Source organism: Bufo gargarizans, chromosome 6, assembly GCF_014858855.1.
Source record: "Bufo gargarizans isolate SCDJY-AF-19 chromosome 6, ASM1485885v1, whole genome shotgun sequence".
Taxonomy (NCBI): Eukaryota; Metazoa; Chordata; class Amphibia; order Anura; family Bufonidae; genus Bufo; species Bufo gargarizans.
The window spans coordinates 59,695,692-59,723,021 of NC_058085.1; the positions used below are offsets into that span (position 1 = coordinate 59,695,692).

A 27,330-nucleotide genomic window follows, 5' to 3' on the forward strand; every position below is an offset into this window, starting at 1 on the left:
GGGGTCAGATAATATTTGTGGGCACCCAGAATGAGCTTTACTGGTGGACCCTAGGCACCCCAACCTGATACTGACGGTAGTAAACACAGTGCACCTATTGACATTTGTGATCTCATGTTATATTTGCACTCGAGTAAAAACCTGTGACTTCAGCTGATGACATCACAGGATTTCCTTCACAGAGGGGCTCTGTGATACATGCGCTGTGTCTGTTCCATAGATTCACAGCTCTAATGGTGAAGAGGCTTGTTGTGCCGGTTGAGAATTTTTTTGGTTTTGTTCTCAAGATGGCGGGAGTGACGCTTAGAATAGTTTTCACTCTCTCGGAAGGGCCACTTTCTACAATTTCATCATAATTAAGACTCCCCATGTCCCTTATCAGTTTAGTCGCTCTACTTTGTACTTTCTCCAGCTCCAGGGCACCCTTTCAGAACTGAGCTGCATATTCCAGATGAGGCCGCACCAGCGCTTTGTAAAGTGGTAATATTACATCCCTGCCCCGCGAGTCCATGCCTTGTTTAATGCATGACAATATCCTGGTGGCCTTAGAAGCAGCTGATTGATATTGTATGCTGTTATTTAATCTATGCATCTACAAGGACACCCACATCCTTCTCTATGAGGACTGTGACTCCTTCCAGGACGTAAAGTGACTCCTTCCAGGACGTATAATGAATGTACAGATGTCGCCACCATTCCTTTTGACACCAGCTGCGGCAGAATGGTCACTTTAACATGACCTGTTACTGTAATGTGTTTATGTTGCATGAACACGTTAAAGGGGTTGTCTCACTTCAGCAAATGGCATTCATCATACAAGCCACTTACTAATGTATTGTTATTACAGAAAAAACTAAGATAAAAACATCCTGCACGGTATGATAAATAAATATGCGGATGTCCCTGGCCACATTCGTGAAAAAAAAATCACAGAAAAAATAATAATGCACTAACAAAAAATAGATGCAAGCATTATATATGGACCAAGCCCTCGCTCTGATGTAATAAAATAACATTTATAATACATATATAATGCTTGCATCTATTTTGTTAGTGCATTATTATTATAATTTTTTCTGTGATATTTTTATTTTCAGTAATGCATTGTTATTACCCTGGCTGGACAAATTTTTTCCATCCCATTATACACTGCTCGTTTCCATGGTTCCGACCACCCTGCAATCCAGCAGCGATGGTCGTGCTTGCACAGTATAGGAAAACATGCCAGCCTCTTTGGTGACTGGGACTGTGGGAGCACACATAGGCTAGTGCTTTTTTCATAGTATGCAAGCACAACCACCACTGATGGATTGCAGGGTGGTAGTAACCATGGAAACGAGCAACAGAAGCAATATGGATAATCACAATACATTAGTAAGTGCCTCGTATTAACTTTCTCTACATGATAAATGCCATTTGCTGAAGTGAGACAACCCCTTTAAGCCTGTCAAAGTAATGACGGCTACATCTGTAGATTATTAGTACTCAGATGAATCACTTTACATTTGTCCACATTGAATCTCATTTGCCAAGTGGATGCCCCAACGCACTGAGCGTCCGTCAGCTTGTAATTCATGGACATCTTCAATAGACTGCACTATGTTATCGCCCGGCTTGGCTTGATTGACAGATAAACAAACAGACCTCAACTAGGGATGAGCGAACCCGGTGAAGTTCGGGTTTGCGGGGTTCGGCCGAACTTCAGGTCAAAGATCAGGTTCTAAACCCGGACCCCATTAAAGTCAATGGGGACTCGAACTTCACTTTATTATTTTCCGTTATAACATGGTTGGTTATAATGGAAAATAATAGCATTCTTAAAATAGAATGCTAAATAAAATGGCCATTGTGGGGTTAAAAATAATTTAAAAAAAACCTCACCTCATCCACTTGATCGCGCAACCGGTATCCTCTTCTTTCTTCAGGACCCTTGATGACGTCACCGCGCTCACCACGTGTAAATAATAAAATCACCTGAACACCGAACCCGAACTTCAGTGAAAAAGTCTGGGTTCGGGTCCGGGCACCCGAACTCGCAAAGTACTTTGCAGTTCAGGTTCGCTCATCCCTTACCTCAACCAAACTGAGCACTTTTTTGAAAATAGACATCACAGTTCATTGGCCCCGAAATAACTGAACTAAGGGGCACATTTATTAAGACTGGTGTTTTATCCCCCGTTCTCAATAACTCCTACACTGTCGGTGGATTGCTGAAGTTATGTAAAGACGCCAGCCTCTACAGCTGTTTTCACACCTGGAATATCCGTTCCGGATATTTACCAGAGTTGGCCTTTCACACATGTAGCTATCACCCCGGAGATGTTCCATGTCAGGTGCGTTCTTACTACAGAGGAAATGTCCCAGGTCCCTAGGCAAGGGGCAGGAACTTTAGGCATGGCCCACTGTGATTTTCTGGAACATTTACTGCTGTTTTCACACATGCGCGCACTCGGACAAAATCCGGAGTTAGTACTAGGGCTCTGGGGAGAAAAAGTCCGGGTAAAGTCCCGGACTGATATTGCGGATGTGTGCGTTCACACATAAAGCCCCTCCGGCCTCCGGGTAAACTCCAGAAAATGTCAGGATTCCACTGTAAGTGTGAATGGGGCTTACATAACTTCAGGAATCCACCTCTGCTTCTAAATGTAAGACTGCTTCCTTGCTGTCTTACATTTAGACCATTTTCTACGCCTGTCGGCCCCGCCCACGTCACGCCCACTTTTTGAGACCGGTTGTGAGCGGGGAGAAGTTTCAGATTGCAGAGCAAAGGATCTTCGCTCCGCAATCTGTGCCAGAAATACGCCTAATATAGGCATATTTCTATTTAATAGATGAATTACAGAATTACATGTCCTACCTGTGTGATTTATTTTGTACTTCATGAACACGGAAATTACTTTTAGGCAGGTAACCTGGTTATCCTGTATTAGGAACATTAATGAATGGGTGCATTGCCACTTGTAATACATTTTGCTTTCCACTTTCTTCCTCACGCAGGCCTTTCTTTCTTTATGTTGCCTTCCACGACCCTCACCGCTGCGGACATTCCCAGCCTCAGTATGGCTCATTCTGTGAGAAATTTGGAAATGGTGAACCTGGTATGGGAAGAATTCCAGATTGGACACCGCAGTATTATACACCAGAACAGGTCCAGGTCAGCTCTAAAAGTTTAGTTTCCTTCCTCTTAAAGGGGTTATACCATGATTGATGAAAATGAAGATCAGACATCATACAGCACATGACATTCTCTTTCTAACAAAGCTAGAATCAGCCCTGTACCTCATACGGATCCAGAGATCTCCCTATTCATTGCTACAATCGTTTTGCTTGATTTATTTCAGGCTGGCTCCTCGGGGGTGTGTCCTTTCTTAGGGGCTCTGTCGTTTGTGCTGCAGCTCTTTTCCTATACCTGCCACAGCTTTTAACAGAACATATGGCTGGTGGCAGTTGAAAACTTAAACGGAGCATGTGCAACCACCTTAGTGAGGTGGGCGGAGACATAAGGAAAAGAACAAACAGCAGGTGGCGCTATACAGATCCATTTTTCTTGAATAACCCAGTAGCTGTCCTAAATTTTTAATTGCATGCAATTACAAAAGTGTTAAGATCCAGGTACTGGTTTGAAAAATGTATATTTTTCATAGTGCTACCCCTTTAATATCTTTTAAATGTGTGGATTTTTTTCTTAAATGATAAATGCCATTTGCTGAAGTGAAACAACCCCTTTAAAAAGGACTTGTAGTTGGTTTTTCATGGTTAAACTGCTATTATTTGCACTTATTGTAGCTCTTAGTTTTCTTAAGATGTCCTTTTAGTAGATGCATTATGTAAAAAAAAAAAAAAAGCTTAATTACTGCATGCACTGTATATGTTACCTTGCAGAAGTCCGCTCAGCAGTGGCCAGTCCCTAAACATGCTTAATTTGGCTTGATTGGGATACCTGAACTCAAGGATGCTCTGAATCAAGTGTGGCCAACCTTACAGACACCCCTAAAAAAAAGGATGACTACCAGGAGCTACAAGCTATACATTTACACACGAGTCACCGTATTTTTCACCCGTCAAGATTTTAACAAAGAAAAATAAGAAACAAAATATTTTACATCTGATCTGAGTTCTGATAAAAATATTTTTTTCATTAACAGAGAAAAAAATAAAAAATATATTTTTTATCAGATCAGATCCCCAATCCTCATTTGACCTCAAATAAGATCCCCAAACCTCATCAGACCCCCAAAATAAGACCCCTAATGCTCGGATCAGACAACACAAATCAGACTCCCAGTGCCAGACCCTCAGTGCTCAGATCTCCCCCCTTCTCAGATCTGACCCCCCCATGCTCAGACCTGACCAACCCATGCTCAAACAAGGCCCCCCATGCTCAGATCTGACTCCATGTTCAGATCAGACGCCCATTGCTCAGATCAGGACCCCCCCACCATGCTCAGATCAGGACCCCCCCCCCCCCCATGCTCAGATCAGGACCCCCCTCCCCATGCTCAAATTAGGACCCCCTTTCCTCATGCTCAGATCAGATCCTCCCATGCTTAGATCTATAATTTTAAAAAATCTCTTCCCTCTCCTGCTCGGGCACCTGCTACTCTGCAGGTCTGACACGCTCTCCACTGTGACCCAATGAGCACAATGTCAGGTCCTAGTTCGTGTCTCCACGTACTACGTTCTCACACTGTGTGAATCAGGACGTGGTGGAGAGTGAGCTGGAGCAGCAAACTAGTAACAGTGCCTGATCAGGAAAAGAGATCTGAGCATGGGGTGGAGAGTGAGCCGTCTGACTGCTTCCCCGCTCCACAGCTAGAGACGCACTTGAAGAAGCAAAGAGCCGCATGCGGCTCAAGAGCCACAGGTTGACCACCCCTGCTCTAAATCCTACGCTTCCACCGTTATTTTTGGCGCATGTGCAGTGATGCTGGGTGTACTTGCACGTGGTGGAACCCTCCTCTGATAAGCTGGTGACTTCCAGAGCATGGGCAGTGCATCATTAAGGCCAGTACAAGTGCACCCAGCTTCACCGCGCCTGCGCCACAACTAGAAGACAACAGCGCAAGTGCACGATTTAGAATGGATAATGGTATCGTATTCTTAGGGATTGCAGTCAAGCCAAATTGGGTGTGTTTTGAGCTGGCCACCGTGACGCTTCTGCCAAGCAGCTCCACTCCCATGACTCCAGCAAGGTAATTTTTATACAGCCGGGATTAAACGTCTTATTTTACATAACATAGATTCTAATGTTGCGTAAAAGAGCACCTTTCAAAAATAAAGAGCTACAGAAAAACAAAATATGGCAGTTTAGCGACAAAAAAAACCTACTGACAGGTTCCGTTTAAAGCAGGCATCCTCAAACTGCGGCCCTCCAGCTGTTGTAAAACTACAACTCCCACAATGCCCTGCTGTAGGCTGTTCGGGCATGCTGGGAGTTGTAGTTTTGCAACAGCTGGAGGGCCGCGGTTTGAGGATGCCTGGTTTAAAGGGACCCTTCGTTTCACATAAAAAACACACATTAACCGGAAAACAAATAGAACACTTACCTGGTGCCCTCCTTTTTATCTTTTTAATTACAGATCCACTAATTCATGGGCTCCTCATCTGTTATCCAAGATGGCCGCACCACAGATCTGTGCAATGGGACACTTCCTACTTGCCCAGCCCTGCTCTTTTAATTGGCCAGCATTTGATCAACGTTGGCCAATCAACGGGCAGCAGGAAGTGGCTTGGGCTACCATATGCACAGCATGCATCAGGTAGTCTGAGAAGCGGTGGCAGAAGAGGAGCTTGGGAATTGGTGCATGTGCAACTAAAAAGATGGAACAGAGGCAACCAGTAAGTGTTCTGTTCGTTCTCCAGTTAATGTAATATTATTATTATTATATCTCAAACCGGAGGGTCCCTTTAAATCAAATGCATAAAGGTTTTTGAAAATACCATAGACGAATGCTGTCAAGAAAAATACAACTAATATCTAATTCCACTTTATTTTAGGTTCCATATTTTATTCCAGACACTCCTAGTGCAAGGGCTGATCTGGCTGCGCAGTATACGACAATTGGCCGTATGGACCAAGGTTAGTCACCTGACCTGTTTTCAAAAGTCGAGTCTGGTCGAAACAGGGCATCACTGAATTAGATACATCATTAGACTTCCATCACTGAGATTTGCTTTTGCTTTATTTGAGTTTGACTGATGTTGGGTTAAACCCAGTCAGAAAAATGAAAGTGTAACTGGCATTTCATTACCAAAAATGAAATTGCTAACATATGTGATGCTGAAGGGAAGATATTCATGAAGGTTTATTTTTCTGTTAGTTTTACCTCTCTGATGTCTGTATTCAGACTTTAGCAACCCTATTTCTCTGTGCCTCTATTTCAGCATCTTCCTAAGATAGCCTCTGCAGCATTTCCTGTGGTGATCTTTACCCTGTCCTTGAGGCCATCCTGTATTTCCCTCACTTCCCATAAGCCCTTGCTCTCCTCACAGGAACTAGCAGGACCAATCAGAATGCAGATAACCTCCCCCACTACCCTACAGCAGTGTGTATCCTCTCACATACAGCTAACCAGAGACAAGCCCTGCAATTACATGAAATCAGTAAGAAATCATTTGTTTTAGCCTAAGTCACCTGTCAGCTCTGCAGCTGCTCTCTCATTCTCTTCCACACTGACAGTGGGGGGAAGGCTGCTTTAGCTGCTCATATCTCTGGTTTGGTACCAGTTAGAGATATGGGTAATATGACAGTAATATGTTCAGTACAGGGGAAGATATCTGTAACGGATCTCCTAGCACCCCGACCGGGTACCTCCGTTAATGGATGCTCCTAGTGCTTCCCGAGGACTCCAAGCATTCCGCTCTACACCAAAACCACCACAGGAACAGCTCTTACAAGATCTAAAATCTTCAGCGTAAAGCAATCCCCAGTGTCGATCAGTTACCCAAACACCAACCTCAACATGATGAAGGGTAAAACAGGAACTCATTATTGAACACACAAGCATTGACTTATACACATTTTCCAACAAGGTTACACTCCCATACAAAATCCTCCCCTCTGCCTGTGATACAATTACCTTACACAATGGGTTGATGTAATTATCACAGGCAGGAGAATACATTGTTTAAAACTATGTCTTCTGTCCTGGAGACAACCGAGGAGTAATTAAATTATCTCTTAAGACAAAGGGAAATCGCCAATACACACGTGGGGACAATAGGACAGACATCACTATTCAAATATACAATGTCCCAACCATTACAGTAAATATAGACATTTAACATATCCCCAGATGGCTTGGATCTGAGCGCTCAATATATCCAAACAGCGCTCAGATGCCACAAACACAGTCAAATCGCCATGGGGTTTAAGTTTAGCATGGGCTGATGAGAGGGCCCATAATCCTGGGGCAAAAGGCTGGCAACCAGGCTTCTCCAGCACCCATTGGCGAGGTTGGTTTCGCCACAATCTCACTTAACCTCCTCACGACCGCCGTACGCAGGATTGCGTCTTCGCGGCGGTCGTGCTGTTCTGGGTGGACGCGCCGGTGCGTCCTCTCGCGAGACGCGAGATTTCCGGGTATGCCGGCCCGCGCATGCGCATCGCGGGCCGGCAAAATTCAAAGAAGAACTTCGTCATCAACCTGCCGGCCACGATCATTGGCTGGCAGGTTGATGATTTTCAAAAAAACGAATCAGCAGCCAGATAACCCATCATATTAGTAAATATGATGGGGTTATATGGCTGCTGTGCTCCTCTGCTCCTTCTTTTGGTCGGTTGGTTCCAGGAGAGGAGCAGAGGAGCACATCATTACTGTGAGTACCCACTACAGTACACTTAGCCCCCAGATCACCTCCCAGCACCCAATTAACCCTTTGATCACCCTGTCAATCACTAGTGAAAAGGAAAAAAAGTGATCAGTGCAAACTGTCACTTTTTTTTTTTTCACTGTTATTGACCGTTAGGCTTTAGGTATAGTTTAGGTCCCTTGGTTAGGTAGTTAGCGATCAGTTAGCGCCCAGCCCACCGCACCGCAGTCCGTTATTCGCTGATTAGCGTATCGCTAATCAGCATTTGTACTTTTATAGTATCTGAAAGTGATCAAAACTGATCACGGTCAGATCTATAATAGTACTAGTCTCACTTTAGTTCGCCCTCCACCCAAAACGCAGTGTTTGCCCGATCAGGCCTGATCGGTCGCCCACCCGTGCGTTCGCCCACACCCGCCCCACCGCAGTGACAAAAAAATTTATTTTTTTTGATCACTGCACATTCACTTTACACGCACTGCGGCGATAAAAAATCAGTTTTGATATTTTTTATCAACTGCAGCGGCCTCCGGTACTTCGCTAGCCTCCCCTTTGTAAGACAGGCTTGCTTTTTTTTTCTTGGGTAGTCTCAGGGAATACCCCGAAATTTAGTTGCCCACATGTCTAACAGGGGGTATTCTTCTGAAGAGGCCTACAGGCTTCTGACCCAGTCGGATGAGGAGTGGGAACCCTCATCTGATGAATCCAGCGGGTCAGAATACGAACCTGTAGAAAGCAGTGGCTCTCTGACCCAAAGTTCGGACGAGGAGGCTGAGGTCCCTGATAGCAGCAGGCGTACCCGGCCCCGTGTCGCTAGACCGCAGGTTGCGCAGGATCCGCTTCAAGAGCAGCAGAGTGGGGCTGGCGCTGTCGGATTACGTGGTGAGGCATACACCAGCAGCGCAGCCCTCCCTGGACCTAGTACCAGCACTGCCGTAGAACATGGTGAAGTAGCGAGCACCAGAAGGGCAGTTGAAGCTGGTACGGTGGCACGTGCAGTAGTGACCCCGTCGCAGCCACCGCAAAGACGTGCCCGTAGAGCCCCTAGAATCCCAGAGGTGCTGGCAAACCCTGATTGGCAGTCCCCAACTTCCGCCGCACCCGTAGTTTTCCCTTTCACTGCCCAGTCTGGAGTTCGGGTTGAGACAGCTCAGATCGGTTCGTCCCTGGGATTTTTTGAGCTGTTCTTGACTGCGGAGCTTTTAGACTTAGTTGTGGCCGAAACAAACAGATATGCCACACAATTTATAACCGCTAACCCGGGAAGCTCTTATGCCCAGTCTTTCCGGTGGAAACCAGTCCAAGTTTCCGAAATTAAAACTTTTCTGGGCCTCCTCCTCAACATGGGCCTGACAAAAAAACATGAATTGCGGTCATATTGGTCCACGAACCCAATTCATCACATGCCCATGTTCTCTGCTGCTATGTCCAGGACACGATTTGAGACCATCCTGCGTTTCCTGCACTTTAGCGATAACAGCACCTCCCGTCCCAGGGGCCACCCTGCTTTTGACCGGCTCCACAAAATTCGGCCCCTCATAGACCATTTCAACCTGAAATTTGCAGATATTTATACCCCAGAGCAAAACATCTGCATAGACGAGTCCCTAATACATTTTACCGGGCGCCTTGGCTTCAAACAATACATCCCAAGCAAGCGCGCCCGGTATGGGGTCAAATTGTATAAGCTCTGTGAAAGGGCCACAGGCTATACCCACAAATTTCGGGTCTATGAGGGAAAAGATCAGACCCTGGAGCCGGTCGGTTGCCCTGACTACCTGGGGAGCAGTGGGAAGACAGTTTGGGACTTGGTGTCACCCTTATTCGGCAAGGGGTACCATCTTTATGTGGACAATTTTTACACAAGTGTGGCCCTCTTTAGGCATTTGTTTCTAGAACGGATTGGCGCCTGTGGTACCGCGCGAACTAGTCGCGCGGGCTTCCCCCAACGGCTCGTTACCACCCGTCTTGCAAGGGGGCAGAGGGCCGCACTGTGTAACGAAGAACTGCTCGCGGTGAAATGGAGAGACAAGCGTGACGTTTACATGCTCTCCTCCATTCACGCAGACACGACAATCCAAATTGAGCGAGCAACCCGTGTCATTGAAAAGCCCCTCTCAGTCCACGACTATAACCTCTATATGGGAGGGGTCGACTTCAATGACCAGATGTTGGCTCCGTATTTAGTTTCCCGACGCACCAGACGCTGGTATAAGAAGGTGTCTGTATATTTAATTCAATTGGCTCTGTACAATAGTTTTGTTCTCTACAGTAAGGCTGGGAGAACTGGATCCTTCCTCAAATTTCAGGAAGAGATCATCGCGAACCTCCTGTATCCAGGAGGTTCCGTGGCCCCATCCACCAGTGTAGTTAGCCGTCTACACGAGCGACACTTCCCCAGTGTCGTTGCTGGTACCTCAAACCGACCGCCACCCCGAAAAAAATGTCGTGTCTGTAGCAGGAGTGGAATAAGGCGTGACACCCGCTATTTCTGTCCTGACTGTCCCGACCACCCTGCCCTATGCTTTGGAGAGTGTTTCCGGAAGTACCACTCACAGGTACACTATTAGCATAGGGATCATCTCACCAGGATAGGCACACAGGGCTATTAGGGCCCATTCACTCACAGCTGCTGCAAACATCTCCTTTCACATGGGACAAAGTGCATAACGCACTTCGCCACATCTTTGGGCGATTTGCGCTTTGCACATTGACCCATGGGGAAGGAGAGGTTTGTTCTATAAAGGTAAAAAAAAAAAAAAAAACAGGTAAGCAAACAGGTTAATGTTTAGTTCCAAAAGTTAAAGTTACATGTTCTGTTCCAAAGTTAATAAAATTATTGCGTTGTGGCCTGGTTTTTTCTTTTTTTTTTTTTGTCTTTTTACCTTCCAGGTGGACCAACCGATCTACTAGCTGCAGCACCGATGTGCATTCTGACAGAAGCATTGCGCTGCTGTCAGATTACACGCAAGTCGGTGTATGCGGCGCTGCAAGACGAGATTTCTACTCTGCAGTGACAGATACGTTTGCCGAGGCATACGAGCTGAGGAGGAGGCGGCGTTCCTATGCTTTGGCAAGCACTTTGTGTGTATATATATATATATATATATATATATATATATATATATATATATAAAAAAAATCCCGGCAATGATTTATTCATCCACATCGATTGATGTGAATGGAGAAATCTGGTTTGCCAGGGCATACGAGCTAAGTGGGTATGGATGTAGGGCGGAGCTCCTATGTCCTGGCAGACGCCTTTCCCCTCCATTTTTTTTTTTGGGCAGAGATTTTTTCATCCACATTGATCGATGCGAATGAAGAAATCTGTGCCGTTCATTTTTTTCTTTCAGCCCAGAGGCTGAACGGAAAAAAAAATCTCATTACCTGTATGCTCAATATAAGGAGAATAGCAGAAACTCCTAATGCTGGCCATACATGTAATGATTGCGGAGACCCTCAAATGCCAGGGCAGTACAAACACCCCACAACTGACCCCATTTTGGAAAGAAGACACCCCAAGGTATTTGCTGAGGGGCATATTGAGTCCATGAAAGATTTAAATTTTTGTCCTAAGTTAGCGGAAAGTGAGACTTTGTGAGAAAAAACAAAAAAAAATCAATTTCCGCTAACTTATGCGAAAAAAAAAAATTTCTATGAACTTGCCAGGCCCCTCATTGGATACCTTGGGGTGTCTTCTTTCCAAAGTGGGGTCACATGTGGGGTATTTATACTGCCCTGGCTTTTTAGGGGCCCTAAAGCGTGAGAAGAAGTCTGGGATCCAAATGTCTAAAAATGCCCTCCTAAAAGGAATTTGGGCACCTTTGCGCATCTAGGCTGCAAAAAAGTGTGACACATCTGGTATCGCCGTACTCAGGAGAAGTTGGGGAATGTGTTTTGGGGTGTCATTTTACATATACCCATGCTGGGTGAGATAAATATCTTGGTCAAATGCCAACTTTGTATAAAAAAATGGGAAAAGTTGTCTTTTGCCAACATATTTCTCTCACCCAGCATGGGTATATGTAAAATGGCACCCCAAAACACATTCCCCAACTTCTCCTGAGTACGGCGATACCAGATGTGTGACACTTTTTTGATGCCAAGGTGGGCAAAGGGGCAAATATTCCAAAGTGCACCTTTCGGATTTTGCAGGCCATTTTTTACACATTTTGATTGCAAAGTACTTCTCACACATATGGGCCCCTAAATTGCCAGGGCAGTATAACTACGCCACAAGTGACCCCATTTTGGAAAGAAGACACCCCAAGGTATTCTGTGAGGGGCATGGCGAGTTCCTAGAATTTTTTATTTTTTGTCGCAAGTTAGTGGAATATGAGACTTTGTAAGGAAAAAAGAGAAAAAAAAAAAAATCATCATTTTCCGCTAACTTGTGACAAAAAATAAAAAATTCTAGGAACTCGCCATGCCCCTCACGGAATACCTTAGGGTGTCTACTTTCCAAAATGGGGTCACTTGTGGCGTAGTTATACTGCCCTGGCAATTTAGGGGCCCAAATGTGTGAGAAGTACCTTGCAATCAAAATGTGTAAAAAATGCCCTGCAAAATCCGAAAGGTGCACTTTGGAATATGTGCCCCTTTGCCCACCTTGGCAGCAAAAAAGTGTGACACATCTGGTATCGCCGTACTCAGGAGAAGTTGGGGAATGTGTTTTGGGGTGTCATTTTACATATACCCATGCTGGGTGAGAAAAATATCTTGGTCAAATGCCAACTTTGTATAAAAAAATGGGAAAAGTTGTCTTTTGCCAAGATATTTCTCTCACCCAGCATGGGTATATGTAAAATGACACCCCAAAACACATTCCCCAACTTCTCCTGAGTACGGCGATACCACATGTGTGACACTTTTTTGCTGCCAAGGTGGGCAAAGGGGCACATATTCCAAAGTGCACCTTTCGGATTTCACCGGTCATTTCTTACACATTTTGATTGCAAAGTTCTTCTCACACATTTGGGCCCCTAAATTGCCAGGGCAGTATAACTACCCCACAAGTGACCCCATTTTGGAAAGAAGACACCCCAAGGTATTCTGTGAGGGGCATGGCGAGTTCCTAGAATTTTTTATTTTTTGTCGCAAGTTAGTGGAATATGAGACTTTGTAAAAAATCATCATCATTTTCCGCTAACTTGTGACAAAAAATAAAAAGTTCTATGAACTCACTATGCCCATCAGCGAATACCTTAGGGTGTCTACTTTCCGAAATGGGGTCATTTGTGGGGTTTTTCTACTGTTTGGGCATTGTAGAACCTCAGGAAACATGACAGGTGCTCAGAAAATCAGAGCCGTTTCAAAAAGCGGAAATTCACATTTTTGTACCATAGTTTGTAAACGCTATAACTTTTACCCAAACCATTTTTTTTTTGCCCAAACATTTTTTTTTTATCAAAGACATGTAGAACTATAAATTTAGCGAAAAATTTATATATGGATGTCGTTTTTTTTGCAAAATTTCACAGCTGAAAGTGAAAAATGTCATTTTTTTTGCAAAAAAATCGTTACATTTTGATTAATAACAAAAAAAGTAAAAATGTCAGCAGCAATAAAATACCACCAAATGAAAGCTCTATTAGTGAGAAGAAAAGGAGGTAAAATTCATTTGGGTGGTAAGTTGCATGACCGAGCGATAAACGGTGAAAGGAGTGTAGTGCCGAAGTGTAAAAAGTGGCCTGGTCATGAAGGGGGTTTCACCTAGCGGGGCTGAAGTGGTTAAAGAAAACAGGATGCACTGAAGCATGAAACAAACTCTCATGCGTGTATGAAAGCCTGGAATGTCAGCTTTCAAACAAGACCAGTTGCATGTTTCTAGCTGCTACCATTTAGGAGAAAGCAGCATGTAAAGCAGCCCTTCCCCCTCCACTTTCTGTCTGAGCGCAGGTGCTGTGCGCTTCCTCCCAGTGCTCTCCCCAGCACTCAGGGCTGTGCTCCTCCTCCCAGTGCTCTCCCCGGGCACTCGGGGCTGTGCTCCTCCTCCCAGTGCTCTCCCCGGGCACTCGGGGCTGTGCTCCTCCTCCCAGTGCTCTCCCCGGGCACTCGGGGCTGTGCTCCTCCTCCCAGTGCTCTCCCCGGGCACTCGGGGCTGTGCTCCTCCTCCCAGTGCTCTCCCCGGGCACTCGGGGCTGTGCTCCTCCTCCCAGTGCTCTCTCGGGGCTGTGCTCCTCCTCCCAGTGCTCTCTCGGGGCTGTGCTCCTCCTCCCAGTGCTCTCTCGGGGCTGTGCTCCTCCTCCCAGTGCTCTCTCGGGGCTGTGCTCCTCCTCCCAGTGCTCTCCCCGGGCACTCGGGGCTGTGCTCCTCCTCCCAGTGCTCTCCCCGGGCACTCGGGGCTGTGCTCCTCCTCCCAGTGCTCTCCCCGGGCACTCGGGGCTGTGCTCCTCCTCCCAGTGCTCTCCCCGGGCACTCGGGGCTGTGCTCCTCCTCCCAGTGCTCTCCCCGGGCACTCGGGGCTGTGCTCCTCCTCCCAGTGCTCTCCCCGGGCACTCGGGGCTGTGCTCCTCCTCCCAGTGCTCTCCCCGGGCACTCGGGGCTGTGCTCCTCCTCCCAGTGCTCTCCCCGGGCACTCGGGGCTGTGCTCCTCCTCCCAGTGCTCTCCCCGGGCACTCGGGGCTGTGCTCCTCCTCCCAGTGCTCTCCCCGGGCACTCGGGGCTGTGCTCCTCCTCCCAGTGCTCTCCCCAGGCACTCGGGGCTGTGCTCCTCCTCCCAGTGCTCTCCCCGGGCACTCGGGGCTGTGCTCCTCCTCCCAGTGCTCTCCCCAGGCACTCGGGGCTGTGCTCCTCCTCCCAGTGCTCTCCCCGGGCACTCGGGGCTGTGCTCCTCCTCCCAGTGCTCTCCCCGGGCACTCGGGGCTGTGCTCCTCCTCCCAGTGCTCTCCCCGGGCACTCGGGGCTGTGCTCCTCCTCCCAGTGCTCTCCCCGGGCACTCGGGGATGTGCTCCTCCTCCCAGTGCTCTCCCCGGGCACTCGTGGCTGTGCTCCTCCTCCCAGTGCTCTCCCCGGGCACTCGGGGCTGTGCTCCTCCTCCCAGTGCTCTCCCCAGGCACTCGGGGCTGTGCTCCTCCTCCCAGTGCTCTCCCCAGGCACTCGGGGCTGTGCTCCTCCTCCCAGTGCTCTCCCCGGGCACTCGGGGCTGTGCTCCTCCTCCCAGTGCTCTCCCCGGGCACTCGGGGCTGTGCTCCTCCTCCCAGTGCTCTCCCCGGGCACTCGGGGCTGTGCTCCTCCTCCCAGTGCTCTCTCGTCTCTTGTTTATATAAGAGAGGACAACGCTGTGGGAAGAGGCTGCAGAATAGGAAAGTAGCAGACATTTGTGGGAGTTATTATGAGGTGAAACTAAAAATTATTAAATTTTAAAGCACAAAAGCACTTATACAGCAGGGTGTATTATACCATTAGGGTATAAAAAAATGTAAGGGCAGAAATAAAAAATAAAGTCTTTTGAATCAGGTTTTATTAACATAGATGTATTTTTATTACACTTTAGTTATTTTTGACAATCCATGTACAAAATCTTGAAATATTTTCTTCTTCACACTGACCACTATAACAAAGACAATTAGTTGATGTTTTCTGTAACTCAGTTGTCAGCTTTGCTATACAGGCTGGTTTAGAATAAGCAGAGCCATCTCATTATCATTAGAAGGTGAGTTAGGCGACCGCATGAATGAGTCTGTATCCGTTCCGCAATTTAGCGAAACTGGATGCGGACCCATTCATTTCAATGGAGCCGCAAAAGATGTGGACATCACACCGTGTGCTGTCCGCATCTGTAGTTCCGTTCTGCAGCCCCGCAAAAAATTTAAAACATGTCCTATGTTTGTCTGCAATTGCGGACAAAAATCTGCATTTTCTATGATAGTGACGGCCATGTGCGGTCCACAAATTGCGCAACGCACACAGGCCGGTATTGGTGTTTTGTGGATCCACAATTTGAGAACCACAAGACACTCCGGTCGTGTGAATGCGCCCTTAATGGTAGCTATGTAATACTGCTGGAGGCTTAGATAAACCAGGATGGCGAAACTATAGTTTAGAGCTGTATTTCTCAACCGCTAAGACTGGCCTGGTTTCCAATCGTATTTCATTGCTAGTTCCTAGGACACGTATGCAGGTGCTGATTTGCTTACAAAGAGTCCCCATCCGCTGTATGGACCGCTTTATGGTGCCTCTGCTGCTCCGGTCCCGCTGCTGGAGGCTGGGTGTTAGCGGATGTGCTGCTTTGTCCCTGAGCATAAACTGTATGTCCCCGGGGTGAACCAATTCCTGTTGTTGGCAGGGGTTTATGTCAGAACGCACATCTTTGGGTACTGGACAGGTGAGAGACCCCTGGGAGAGGCATATAAGGCAGGCACAGGTTTCCAGTCCTGTCACCTGGGGCCAGTATATGCGACTACCTCTACCCAGAAACCATATGATGGTCCACAGAATGATACTGAGCCAATAATCTTCTCGACTACAGTTTGTTATAACAATTCGGATCAGTATCCGTGCGCCTCATTGTGCCTCCAGTCTGAATTGATAAAGGAAATTACAGAGAAGAATATTGGGGTTCGGTATTGTTCTGTGTGGCATATATATAGCACCATGGTTCTGGGCAGAGGTAGTTGCATGTATGGACCTCAGGTGACTTGACTGGACACCTGTCCCAGTTTTCCATCTTTTATTGACTGTATCTCATTGGGAGTGTGCCTCATTTATTATGCTTCATAGTATAGTTACTACATCCTACTGAATGTGCCTAATTCATTATGCCTCGTAATATACACCTCACATTGAAGGTGCCGAATGAAGTGTTCTAGTACATGAATGTGTCTCATAGTCTTACTTCCCACATTTCCGGGGTTCTCCAAAATTCACCTCTCTGTGCTCCAGCCTACACCCTGACACCAAGTGGAAGGAAGGGCAGGAATAGGGAAAGGTGAGTAGCTTAAAGGGAGTCTTTCACCTAAAATGACCATTATACACCACAAACATCATGATATCCATTACATTCCCCATATTATAATCTTACATTTCATATTGCTGTCCGCCGCCTATTCTCTCTTAAAAACGCTTTTATTCCATATGCTAATTAGGTTCTGAAGGTGCCCAGGGGCGGCGTTTATGCGGCCGTTGCCCAGGCTCCACGGCGCTGTTCAAATCAAACCCCTCCCCTTTCACCCCTCTGGCCCGCCCTCCGTTCTTCAGATACCATCCTCCAGTCAATGACCAATCCGGCGCCTGCGCACTCCATTACCCACTAGGGCAGAGGCAGCAGAGCGCTTAATCCGCATGCGCCGGCCCCTACATCCCGATCTAGCCGGCGGAAGTAAACTGCCAAAATATCGGGATGTACGGGCCAGCGCATGCGCATTAAACGCTCTGCTGCCTCTGCCCTAGTGGGTAATGGAGTGCGCAGGCGCCGGATTTGTCATTGACTGGAGGATGGTATCTGAAGAACCGAGGGCGGGCCAGAGGGGTGAAAGGGGAGGGGTTTGATTTGAACAGCGCCGTGGAGCCTGGGCACCGGACGCATAAACGCCGCCCCTGGGCACCTTCAGAACCTAATTAGCATATGGGATAAAAGCGTTTTTAAGAGAGAATAGGCGACGGACAGCAATATGAAAGGTAAGATTATAATATGGGGAATGTAATGGATATCATGATGTTTGTGGTGTATAATGGTCATTTTAGGTGAAAGACTCTCTTTAACGTCTGGTCTGGGGTCTGTAAAAGAGTACTTTCAGGTCTGGTCTGGGGTTTAACAGGGGATGTCTGGGGTTTGTAAACAGAGGAAGTCTGGTCTGGGGCAGGATTGCCACCCTCACCGGCAAGGCAGGTATTTTAGTGGCCCTGCCGGTATTGTTTTTCTAAAATGTTAATTGCCAGTATTTTGTTACAAGTACTGCTAATAATGAGCACCTACCGCCCCCCCCCCCCCGTGCTGTCTTGTGGTGTTTTCTTTTTTTTTTGGCAGAAGCAGAGAAAGGGACACTAATGGAGGTCCGTATTCTAACTGGAGGCACTAATGGGGGACATTATTCTAACTGGGGGCTCTAATGGGGGGGCATTGTTCTAACTGGGGGCACTAATAGGGGGGCATTATTCTAACTGGGGCACTAATGGGGGACATTATTCTAGCTGGGGGCAATAATGGGGGCCATTCTTCCTGGGGGCAATAATGGGGGCATTATTAATGCTGGGGAACACTAAAGGGGGCATTACTATTACTGGGGGGCATTAAAATTATCGGGAGCCACAGTATGACAGTGACTTAACACCCAGTGTTAAGCCACGCTGTCCACAGCCACCCCCCCTTTGGGGTGCCGCTTAACTTGGCCGGTATTTTTTTCTGGGAAAGGTGGCAACCCTAGTCTGGGGTCTGTTAACAGGGGGGAGTCCGGTCTCAATTATTGGTTGGTTTACTTTGCACCAGAATTTAATGCCAGAATTGTGGTGCAATTTTGGGACAAACTGGGGCATCTTGGTACACACCCTGTCTTGCAAAGCTCAACCCCTTCCTGCTAAACCTACCCCATTTTGAGCACGTCTGATTAAGTATAGAAACCCTAGTTGCGCCACTTTTTAGATTTTAGGCGCAGATACATCAAATACATTATTACTAAATCTGGGTCACAGTCTTTTTTTTTTTTGTGTGGTGAAAATATGCCCAAGGGAAAATGCCTTAAAAGGGTATTCCCATCATAGACAATGAGGGCATATCGCTAGGATATGCCCCCATTGTGTGATAGGTGCAGGTCCCACCTCTGGGACCCGCACCTACAATGAGAACGGAGCGGTGACATGAACAGAGGGCGCCCTCCATTAATTTCTATGGGGCCGCCGAAAATTGCCGAGCAGCGCTTGGCAGTGGACGGGCCCTGGGAAATCCGGGGTCCTCCAGCCACAGCTCTCCCCGCTCCATTCTCGATGTAGGTGTGTGCCCCACCTTCTATCAATATGCCCCCATTGTCTGTGATGGGAATACCCCTTTAAAGGGGTGGTCTAAGAATAATTTCATTTTATCTAATGCCCACAGCCTGCCTACTGAAACAGAAGATTCATACTTTACTGCTTCCCGCCGCCCCGGTCCTCCACGTTGGCTCTGCTGTCTTATTCCTTCAGTCCTTTCACTGTTTACATCCGGAAGTATATGAGCATGGTCACAACTTCACCACTGAAGCCAGTTATTGGCTGCAGCAGAACATGTATTGATGCCCATGCACCACCAGAAGGAAACAGTGCGGAGACCGGATGACTGGAGCAGCTAGGGACAGATAAGTACCGATCTTCTGTTTCATCTGGCATGCTGCGGTTTTATCTTTTGCCTGATCAGTCAAAAAGACTGAACTGAAGACACCCTGACGCATCCTGAACGGATTGCTCTCTATTCAGAATGCATGGGGATAATCCTGATCAGTTCTTTTCCGGTATTGAGCCCCTAGGACGGAACTCAGTGCTGGAAAAGAAAAAACGCAAGTGTAAAGGACTCTAAGATTCGAACAATTTTTACAACTTTTTTTGCAGTTCAGAAAACCGGCTTGAATCAGCTCGACAGGCTAACGACATCCACCTCCCTGCGCACTTTTCAAAACTGTAGTGGCGTAAAAATGCAAAATGTCCCAAATGTTTTGTTCAAATAAGACCAGAAAGCCCTATTTTGCATCTTCTTAAGCATAATTCTTAAGAGCAGGATAAATTATTCATGTGTGAAACCACTTTTAAAGAGGTGTTTGATCACTCAGTTAATTTTTATTAGTATTTTTTTCACTTTAGGATTTTCATTCCCACAGTCCAGGGGATGCACATGGGTCATGAGACATCTTAACATCAAAGGCTACATTTGTAATCCAGAATTTAGTTTTCTATATGTGTGTGTGTTTTTTTTTTTTGTTTTTTTTTTTATTACTTGGGACCATTTTCATGACTACAACTTGGAATATACCCAAAATTGTTATAGCAGTGACTCGTATAGGATCGTCTTAAATCTGAAAGTGCATAATTAGAAATATGTACTATGTTACTTTATGGGCGGAATGGAAAAAAAACTGTATTTGCACCATTATTTTTTCTTTTAAAGGGAACCGGTCAGTAGTGACAGACCCAGTGATTTCAGCAGACTGTCACTTCTGGGCTAGCATTCAGCACTTTCAGGGGTCTTTCACACGAGCATGTCCCTTGCGTGAATCACGCTCCGTGTGAGAGAGGGATTGTGCGTTCTGGATTTAGGAAGTGCACGGCATTATCATGATTGATGACGGTGTGTGCCTCTGCCTGGCCTTCCTGCTACACAATTAGGCTACTTTCACACTTGCGCTTGATCGGATCCGTTCTGAACGGATCCGATCATATTAATGCAGACGGAGGCTCCGTTCAGAACGGATCCGTCTGCATTAATAACTTTAAAAAAATTCGCAAGTGCGCAAGTAGCCTGCGCGGATCCGTTCAGACTTTCAATGTAAAGTCAATGGGGGACGGATCCGCTTGAAGATTGAGCCATATGGTGACATCTTCAAGCGGATCCGTTCCCATTGACTTACATTGTAAGTCTGAACGGATCCGCACGCCTCCGCACGGCCAGGCGGACACCCGAACGCTGCAAGCAGCGTTCAGCTGTCCGCCTGTCCGTGCGGAGGCTGAACGCCGCCAGACTGATGCAGTCTGAGCGGATCCGCATCCATTCAGACTGCATCAGGGCTGGACGGAGGCGTTCGGGTCCGCTCGTGAGCCCCTTCAAACGGAGCTCACGAGCGGACAGCCGAACGCTAGTGTGAAAGTAGCCTAATACTGACAGCTTTATGTCAGTATGATTCCGTTACAGACAGGTCAGACAGAGGCGCACAGCATTTTCAACTATGATGATGCTGTGCGCTTCCTAAGTCCAGAACACACAATCCCTCTCTCACGCAAGGGACACCTTCGTGTGAAAGAGCACTTACAGGACCGACAGAGTGGACCTTGCAGTGAGTGCCAGTCCAATGACAAACGCTAGCCCCGACCTCCCCACCTCCTGATCATGACTGGCAGGTTTCTTTGCTATGCGTAACCGGAAATAAACCTGCTAGATTTTGTCTGTAGACAGGGGAGGGCGGGGCCAGTGAGTCTCATCGGACTCCTCTCCCTCACAGGGATGGTGCGATGCAAGGTTCGGCCTGTCAGCATGGTGAAAGTGCTGAATCAGTGGGTCTGTCGCTATACCACGCTGCACTCAGCAAGGGCAGCATACTAGACGTGACAGGTTCCCTTTAAATTTTGCACATAATTTGTTAGTTTTTTTTCTGTTTTTGCACAATAAATAAGATGTAAGAATAATATCAATAATTTGTTTTGTACTGCCATATTCTGAAAGGCATAACTTTATTTACCGTATTTTTCACCCCATAAGATGCATTTTTCCCCCCCCAAAAGTGGGGAGGAAAATGTGCCTGCCTCTTAGGGCTCGTTCACATGACCGTGCCATCTTTTGCGGTCTGCAAATTGCAGATCCTCAAAATACTGATGCCACCTGTGTGCCTTCCGAAATTTGCAGAACGGAACAGATGGCCCTTTATAGAAATGCCTATTGTTGTCCGCAAAACGGACAAGAATAGGACATGACTTATAATTTTTGCGGGGACACGGAACGGCGCAACGGATGTGGACAGCACACGCAGTGCTATCCATATATTTTGCGGCACCATTGAAGTGAAAGGGTCCTCACCCGAGCCGCAAAAAATGCAGCTCGGATGCGGAACTAAACCACGTTCGTGTGAACAAGCCCTTATAATGTGAATACTAATGAGTGCTTCGATTATGTGTTTTACAGGGCAAGTTTAGTTTTCATTGGTACAATTTTGGAGCACATACAAGTTTTTCGATCACCTTTTATTCCATATTTTGGGAGGCAGAATGAAAAAAAAAAAAAGCAATTCTATATATTTTTTATTTTTTTTGCAGTATAAGGCCTCATGCACACAACCGTTCCGTTTTTTGCGGTCCGCAAACCGCGTATCTGCAAAAAACGGAGGCCGCCCGTGTGCCTTCCGCAATTTACAGAACGGGCAGCCCATTGTAGAAATGCCTATTCTTGTCTGCAAAACGGACAAGAATAGGACGTGTTCTATTTTTTTGGGCAGAGCCACGGAACAGAGCAACGGATGCGGACAGCACACGAAGTGCTGTCCGCATCTTTTGCGGCCCCATTGAAGTGAATGGGTCCGCATCCGAGCTGCCAAAATGGCAGCTCGGATGCGGACCCAAACAACGGCCGTTTTTACAATTTGTGCACAATGAAAAACACTCTTAATCAAACGGTTTTTTGGGGGTTTTTTTCAGGCGTTGTGTAGTTTTAGTGTTGGTAACATTTTGGGGTACATACAAATTTATAATCTCTTTATATTATTTTTTTTTTTTTTGTCGGGGAGGGGGGACGGTGTGAACAATAAACAGCCATTCAAGAATTTTATTTTAACAGAGATCACTGTGGGTTAAATAATGTGATAACGTTATAGATTGGGTCATTGCAAAATTGTTCACTATGTCTGTGTTTTTTTTTTTTCTACAATTAATCCTCCTTTTGTTAAAAATGCAATAGTGAATTTTTCTGATTCCGCCAGATCACCTCAATCTACGGCTTATATATCCATCATGGAGCATGAAGGGGTTAACTGTCTGGATTCTGTATTAATAGTTATTAGAACTGCTCACATCAGTAACTGTATCGCATATCTTCCCCTGCTTGTAATCCTCAGGTATTGGCCTTGTTCTTGATGAACTGCGCAGTGCCGGACATGACAACGACACCCTCGTGATATTTTCTTCTGACAATGGCATTCCTTTCCCAAACGGACGCACCAACCTGTACTGGTCGGGTAGGGCCGAGCCCCTGCTTATCTCATCTCCTGGTCAACCAAGATGCTGTGGAGAAGTCAGCCAGTCCTTTGCAAGTCTTCTTGGTGAGATATGGCTGGTATGCGGGATAGTAATTGACCTCTGTATGCATGGCGTGTGCGTCTATGTATATGTCCTCCTCCGCTTTCCTGCTGGAGATATCTGCTGTTATGCTTGGACTTCACTTCTTTTTATACATGCAAACTTGCTTCAGCTGTCTCGCCTAATAGGATGGGTGTTGAGTGTCTGACCACTGGGGGTCCCACTGATCATGAGAACAGGGGTCCTGTGTCCTCTGAAAGCAGCACTGGTCGGACATGTCTACCACCTCTTCCCTCTTCATTCAAAGTCTACAGGACTGATGAATATAGCCGAGCGCTCTACTTGGTTATCACCATCAGTCCCATAGAGACTGAATAGAGTAGCAGCACATGCACTACCATGTCTTAATTTAAAGGGGAGGACGTGGTACCCTCTTCTCAGGACACCAAGCGATCACGTAGACCTCTATCCTGTGGTTAGGTGATCAGTTGCGATTGTAGGACAACCCCTTTAAACCTAAGGGAAACTTTTGGACTTAGTCAACCTACTTTTGGATTCCTTGGCCAAAACCATTGTGAAACCGTGTTAGGTTGGGGCTGCACTGTGTCTTTGGCCATAGTTCACAACACTGCGATGCTACTGTACCGTACTTACAAAGCGAAGTCAATGCAGTTTGCAAATTACTGCAGCCCAACAGTCACAAGAAATGCAGCAGATTTGGGCTTCGTGCAGCACAACCCCATTGCTTTGCCATGTACCCCTAGCATTGTGATGCTGCTTGTGTTATGGTCGCTTTTAGAGATGAGCTTATGAAATTCGTTCACACTTCGTTTGGTGGTAAAAGGTGAATTTCGTTATGGAAATTCAGAGGCATTCTGTCATCCATTCCGTCATAATAGAAGTCTATGGGCGGCATAACCGATCCGGCCCGTTTCCATTATACAGGAGAGGACTTCCCTGCATAACGGAAACGGGACGGATCAGTTATGCCGCCCATAGATTTCTATTATGACAGAATTAGAGGCATTCCGTTATGGATTCCGTTACCACGGACCATAACGCAATTCTGCTTTTACCACCAAACGAAGCGTGAACGAATTTCAAAATATGCAATTCGCTCATCTCTAGTCGCTGCGTAGCCCCAGCCGCCTAAAGATCCATTTATTGTTATTTCTAATTTTTCCTCTGCTCAGATATCACTCCAACCATCCTAGACTGGTTCTCCATTCCATATCCCGACTACAAGATATTTGGCAAGAGCGTAACGCTTACTGGAAAGTCACTCCTTCCGACTCTTGAAGCCGAACAGCCCTGGACCACCGTGTATGGCAGCCAATCTCACCATGAAATCACTATGTACTATCCCATGAGATCAGTCCAGCACATGCAGTACTTACTGATACACAATCTGAACTTCAAGATGCCCTACCCCATCGATCAAGACTTCTATGTATCTCCTACATTTCAAGATCTATTGAATAGAACCATGTCTGGCCGGCCCACCAACTGGTTTAAGACACTTCATAGCTATTATTATAGAGATCGCTGGGAGCTCTATGACCGATCGACAGATCCAAGTGAGGTGAAGAACATTGCCGGGGATCCAGGGTATCATGATGTTTTTCTAACTATGCAGGAAATGCTGCGGAAATGGCAGTGGGAGACATCAGATCCTTGGATTTGTGCACCTGATGGGGTTCTGGAAGAGAAATTAGATCCTCCCTGTAGACCACTTCATAACGAACTGTAACGCACCAATCAAAAGGTGTTATCCCACAAATTGTGTCCGTTCTAAAAGTCCTGAAAGATGGTTAATAGCGTTTTTTATATATATAATTAATATAAAGTACCTTTTTCATCATTCTTGCTGCCGCTGGCCAGAATCATTCTCCTTCTCCCTCTGGCAGCTGACAACATATGTCTTATATATGTCTTCTATGCAATACTGCCATGCTAGTGCAGAGGCTCTGCTCCTTCCCTGACAAGCAGGAAGCTATATCTGTTGGTTGCTCTGCAGTGAACAGATGAGCACTACCCAGAGATCTGACTTTGGGGAGAGTGACTGAGCATGTGTGTCCACCAGCATTTAGCTCATTTGGTGGACGTGCACGTTGCACTACACTTTGAATACCAGATGGTGCCGTACTATGTAAATAAATCTTACCTCTGCCCTTTATCATTCTTTTAACAGAATTAACATTTTTTTAATTTTTTTTTACGATTTATATAATTAATTAAAATTAATTTTGGGACAAGCTCTTAAAATTTTATGGAACTTGAAAATGATATTGACTGATACATTCTGCACAACATGACTACAGTTTTTCTTTTATACAGTGAAAACTGTCTAAAAACAGAGCACCTCTATGAGAAGACAACCCCCCCTAACCAACCCAGATGTCTAGTGGTAGTGAATTTCCAGTTCCACCATATATTATGCATACTGGCCATCTTCTTATAGGAGACCACCCCTCTAGAAGACTATTTTTCAGGTGGTCATCTGATCAAGGTTTCGCTGTATATAAATATGCTGTCATGTACCCGTATGTAGCGTGTATGTATGAAACCTGTTATCCCCTGTAGACAGGTGCACCTCTGGGTGTCGCGTTGTACCAAGCAGCACGTATACAAAAAAAATAAAAAAAATTATAATGCAGCATTCACACAACTAAGTGTTTTGCAATCCATTGACTTCAATGGGTCCGTGGTCTGCATGTTGTGAAGTATAGGACATGTTCTATCCTTTGGGACGTGGAAGGGCTTCCGTGTACGTCTGCATTCGTGTGGCTGCGCCACAAAATGTAAGATAAGTCCTATATTTTGCTGCAACATGCGGGCCACGGGCCCATTGAAGTTAATATGTCACAAATCACAGTCGTGTGAATGTTGCATTATAATTTTAATTTTATTATTTTTTGTATATGTGCAGGCAACGATCCTTTGGAATTTTGGGAAGAAAGGGATGCTAATGAGTTCTTAATCAGCTCTGCCTCTGATGCCACCAGATGTAAGGCATCTATCCTATAAGTCAGTGTTCAATCTTTTAAACAGACCTTGAGACATGACTTTGGTAATAAATAAGTCAGCATCTCATCTGCAGACGGCTGTTTTGGGGTGATTGCCCCTCATCAGTGCAGAGCAGAGAAAGCTGGCTTAACTGGGTGAGAGGCCTAGGTCAGGATTTGGGGAATATATTCTCTCCTTATGGAGAGCGCCTAAACAGCTTGAGGAGTCTTATAGGCCAGGCAATTCTCCTCTGGAATTCTGGCTCTTTAGAGACATTTGTATCATTTTACACCAACTATTGTTTGGATTACTTTGTGCCCAAAAAATTGGTGCCAACATTTTGGGGCATGATGTTGCCAAATGAGCCACACCCCTCGTATCAAACCACACCCACTTGTCAAACAAGGTACAAAAATGTCTAAGACAATAATCGTGGTGCATGGCATCAGAGGTGTAGCTAGGCAAATGGGGGCAAGGAGTCAGCATGGCCGATTTCCAAATCTGCAGCATGTCAATTGCGATTTTACCATTTTTAAATGAAGGGTGAGATCTGCATCAAAACAGCATTAGCTTACAAAGTGCCTTTTGGTGAGGTCAGGGTGCTGAAACAGACAGAAATCTGCATGGATTTCACCTGCACTCGTGTGCAGGTACCCTTAATGTGTTCACACACCAGTGGTTTTGCACAGACCGCGAGTCAGTGGAAAAATCACAAAGAGGTGCACTACTTTGGTTTGTGATGCGACCAAACACACCCATTGAAGTCTATGGGTCAGTGAAAAACCACTGATAACACGGATGGCATTCATGTTCCGTCAGTGTTTCAGGGACCATTGGTAGGAGATGCTCTAGATATTAATGTTAAGCTGAGCAGTCTATGTGGAATACGGATGATACATGGAGGGCAAAAAACGGACACACTGATCAAACACGGATTCTTCATGGACAGATTTTCCACGGATGTCAAATGGGCACAGAAATGTAACTGAAGACGCAACACTGGCATGCCAAATGCTAGTCTTAAAGAAGCACTCCTGAACCATCTCGGAGACTTCAGTTAAAGCAGCACTCCTGCTCATATTTTTATTCTCTGACCTGTTAGAAAGATGTTTGATCTAAACTGTAGTGAAGGTAAACTTTGTGCCTGTATTTGTGAGTTATCCCCTCCCTTCTGATCCTCACCCGTGGCATGTGACCAGCACTCTGATCTCCAACTGACACAGGCCAGGAAATCAGTTACCTCTCTATTCATTCCTATGAGACAGACATTGAAGCTCCCATAGGAATACATAGAGAAGCTGACTTCCTGTCCACAAGTAAGATGCTGGGTTATTTGAAGAATCAGAGTGCTGGTCACATGACACAGCTGAGGATCAGAAGGGAGGGGATAACTCACAAATTCAGCCACTGGTACGAAGATTACCTCCCCTACAGTTTACGTCATGTACCTTTCTAACAGGTCAGGGAATAAAAACATTTTGTGGGAGTCCTACTTTAATCCCATAAGCTGCTTTATTGCAAAGTAATAACATCTGGTGGTTCACAGCTGCCATTATATCATGTGTCCTTTTTCTGCTGTGTGGACCAGAAAGTCTATGCGAGTCTCAT

The 27,330-nt window shown here is 46.2% G+C and overlaps 1 protein-coding gene across 1 annotated transcript in view; it reads left to right on the forward strand.

Moving 5' to 3' along the window:
- Positions 1-25,262, forward strand: part of SGSH (N-sulfoglucosamine sulfohydrolase) — a 35,438-nt gene extending 10,176 nt beyond the window's left edge. The window contains exons 5-8 of the mRNA XM_044300335.1: positions 2,998-3,154; positions 5,998-6,079; positions 22,536-22,739; positions 23,910-25,262. Of these exons, the coding sequence (XP_044156270.1) occupies positions 2,998-3,154; positions 5,998-6,079; positions 22,536-22,739; positions 23,910-24,466 (1,000 nt within the window). The 3' untranslated portion in view covers positions 24,467-25,262. The remainder of the gene's footprint in view (positions 1-2,997; positions 3,155-5,997; positions 6,080-22,535; positions 22,740-23,909) is intronic.
- The last annotated feature ends 2,068 nt before the right edge of the window (positions 25,263-27,330 follow it).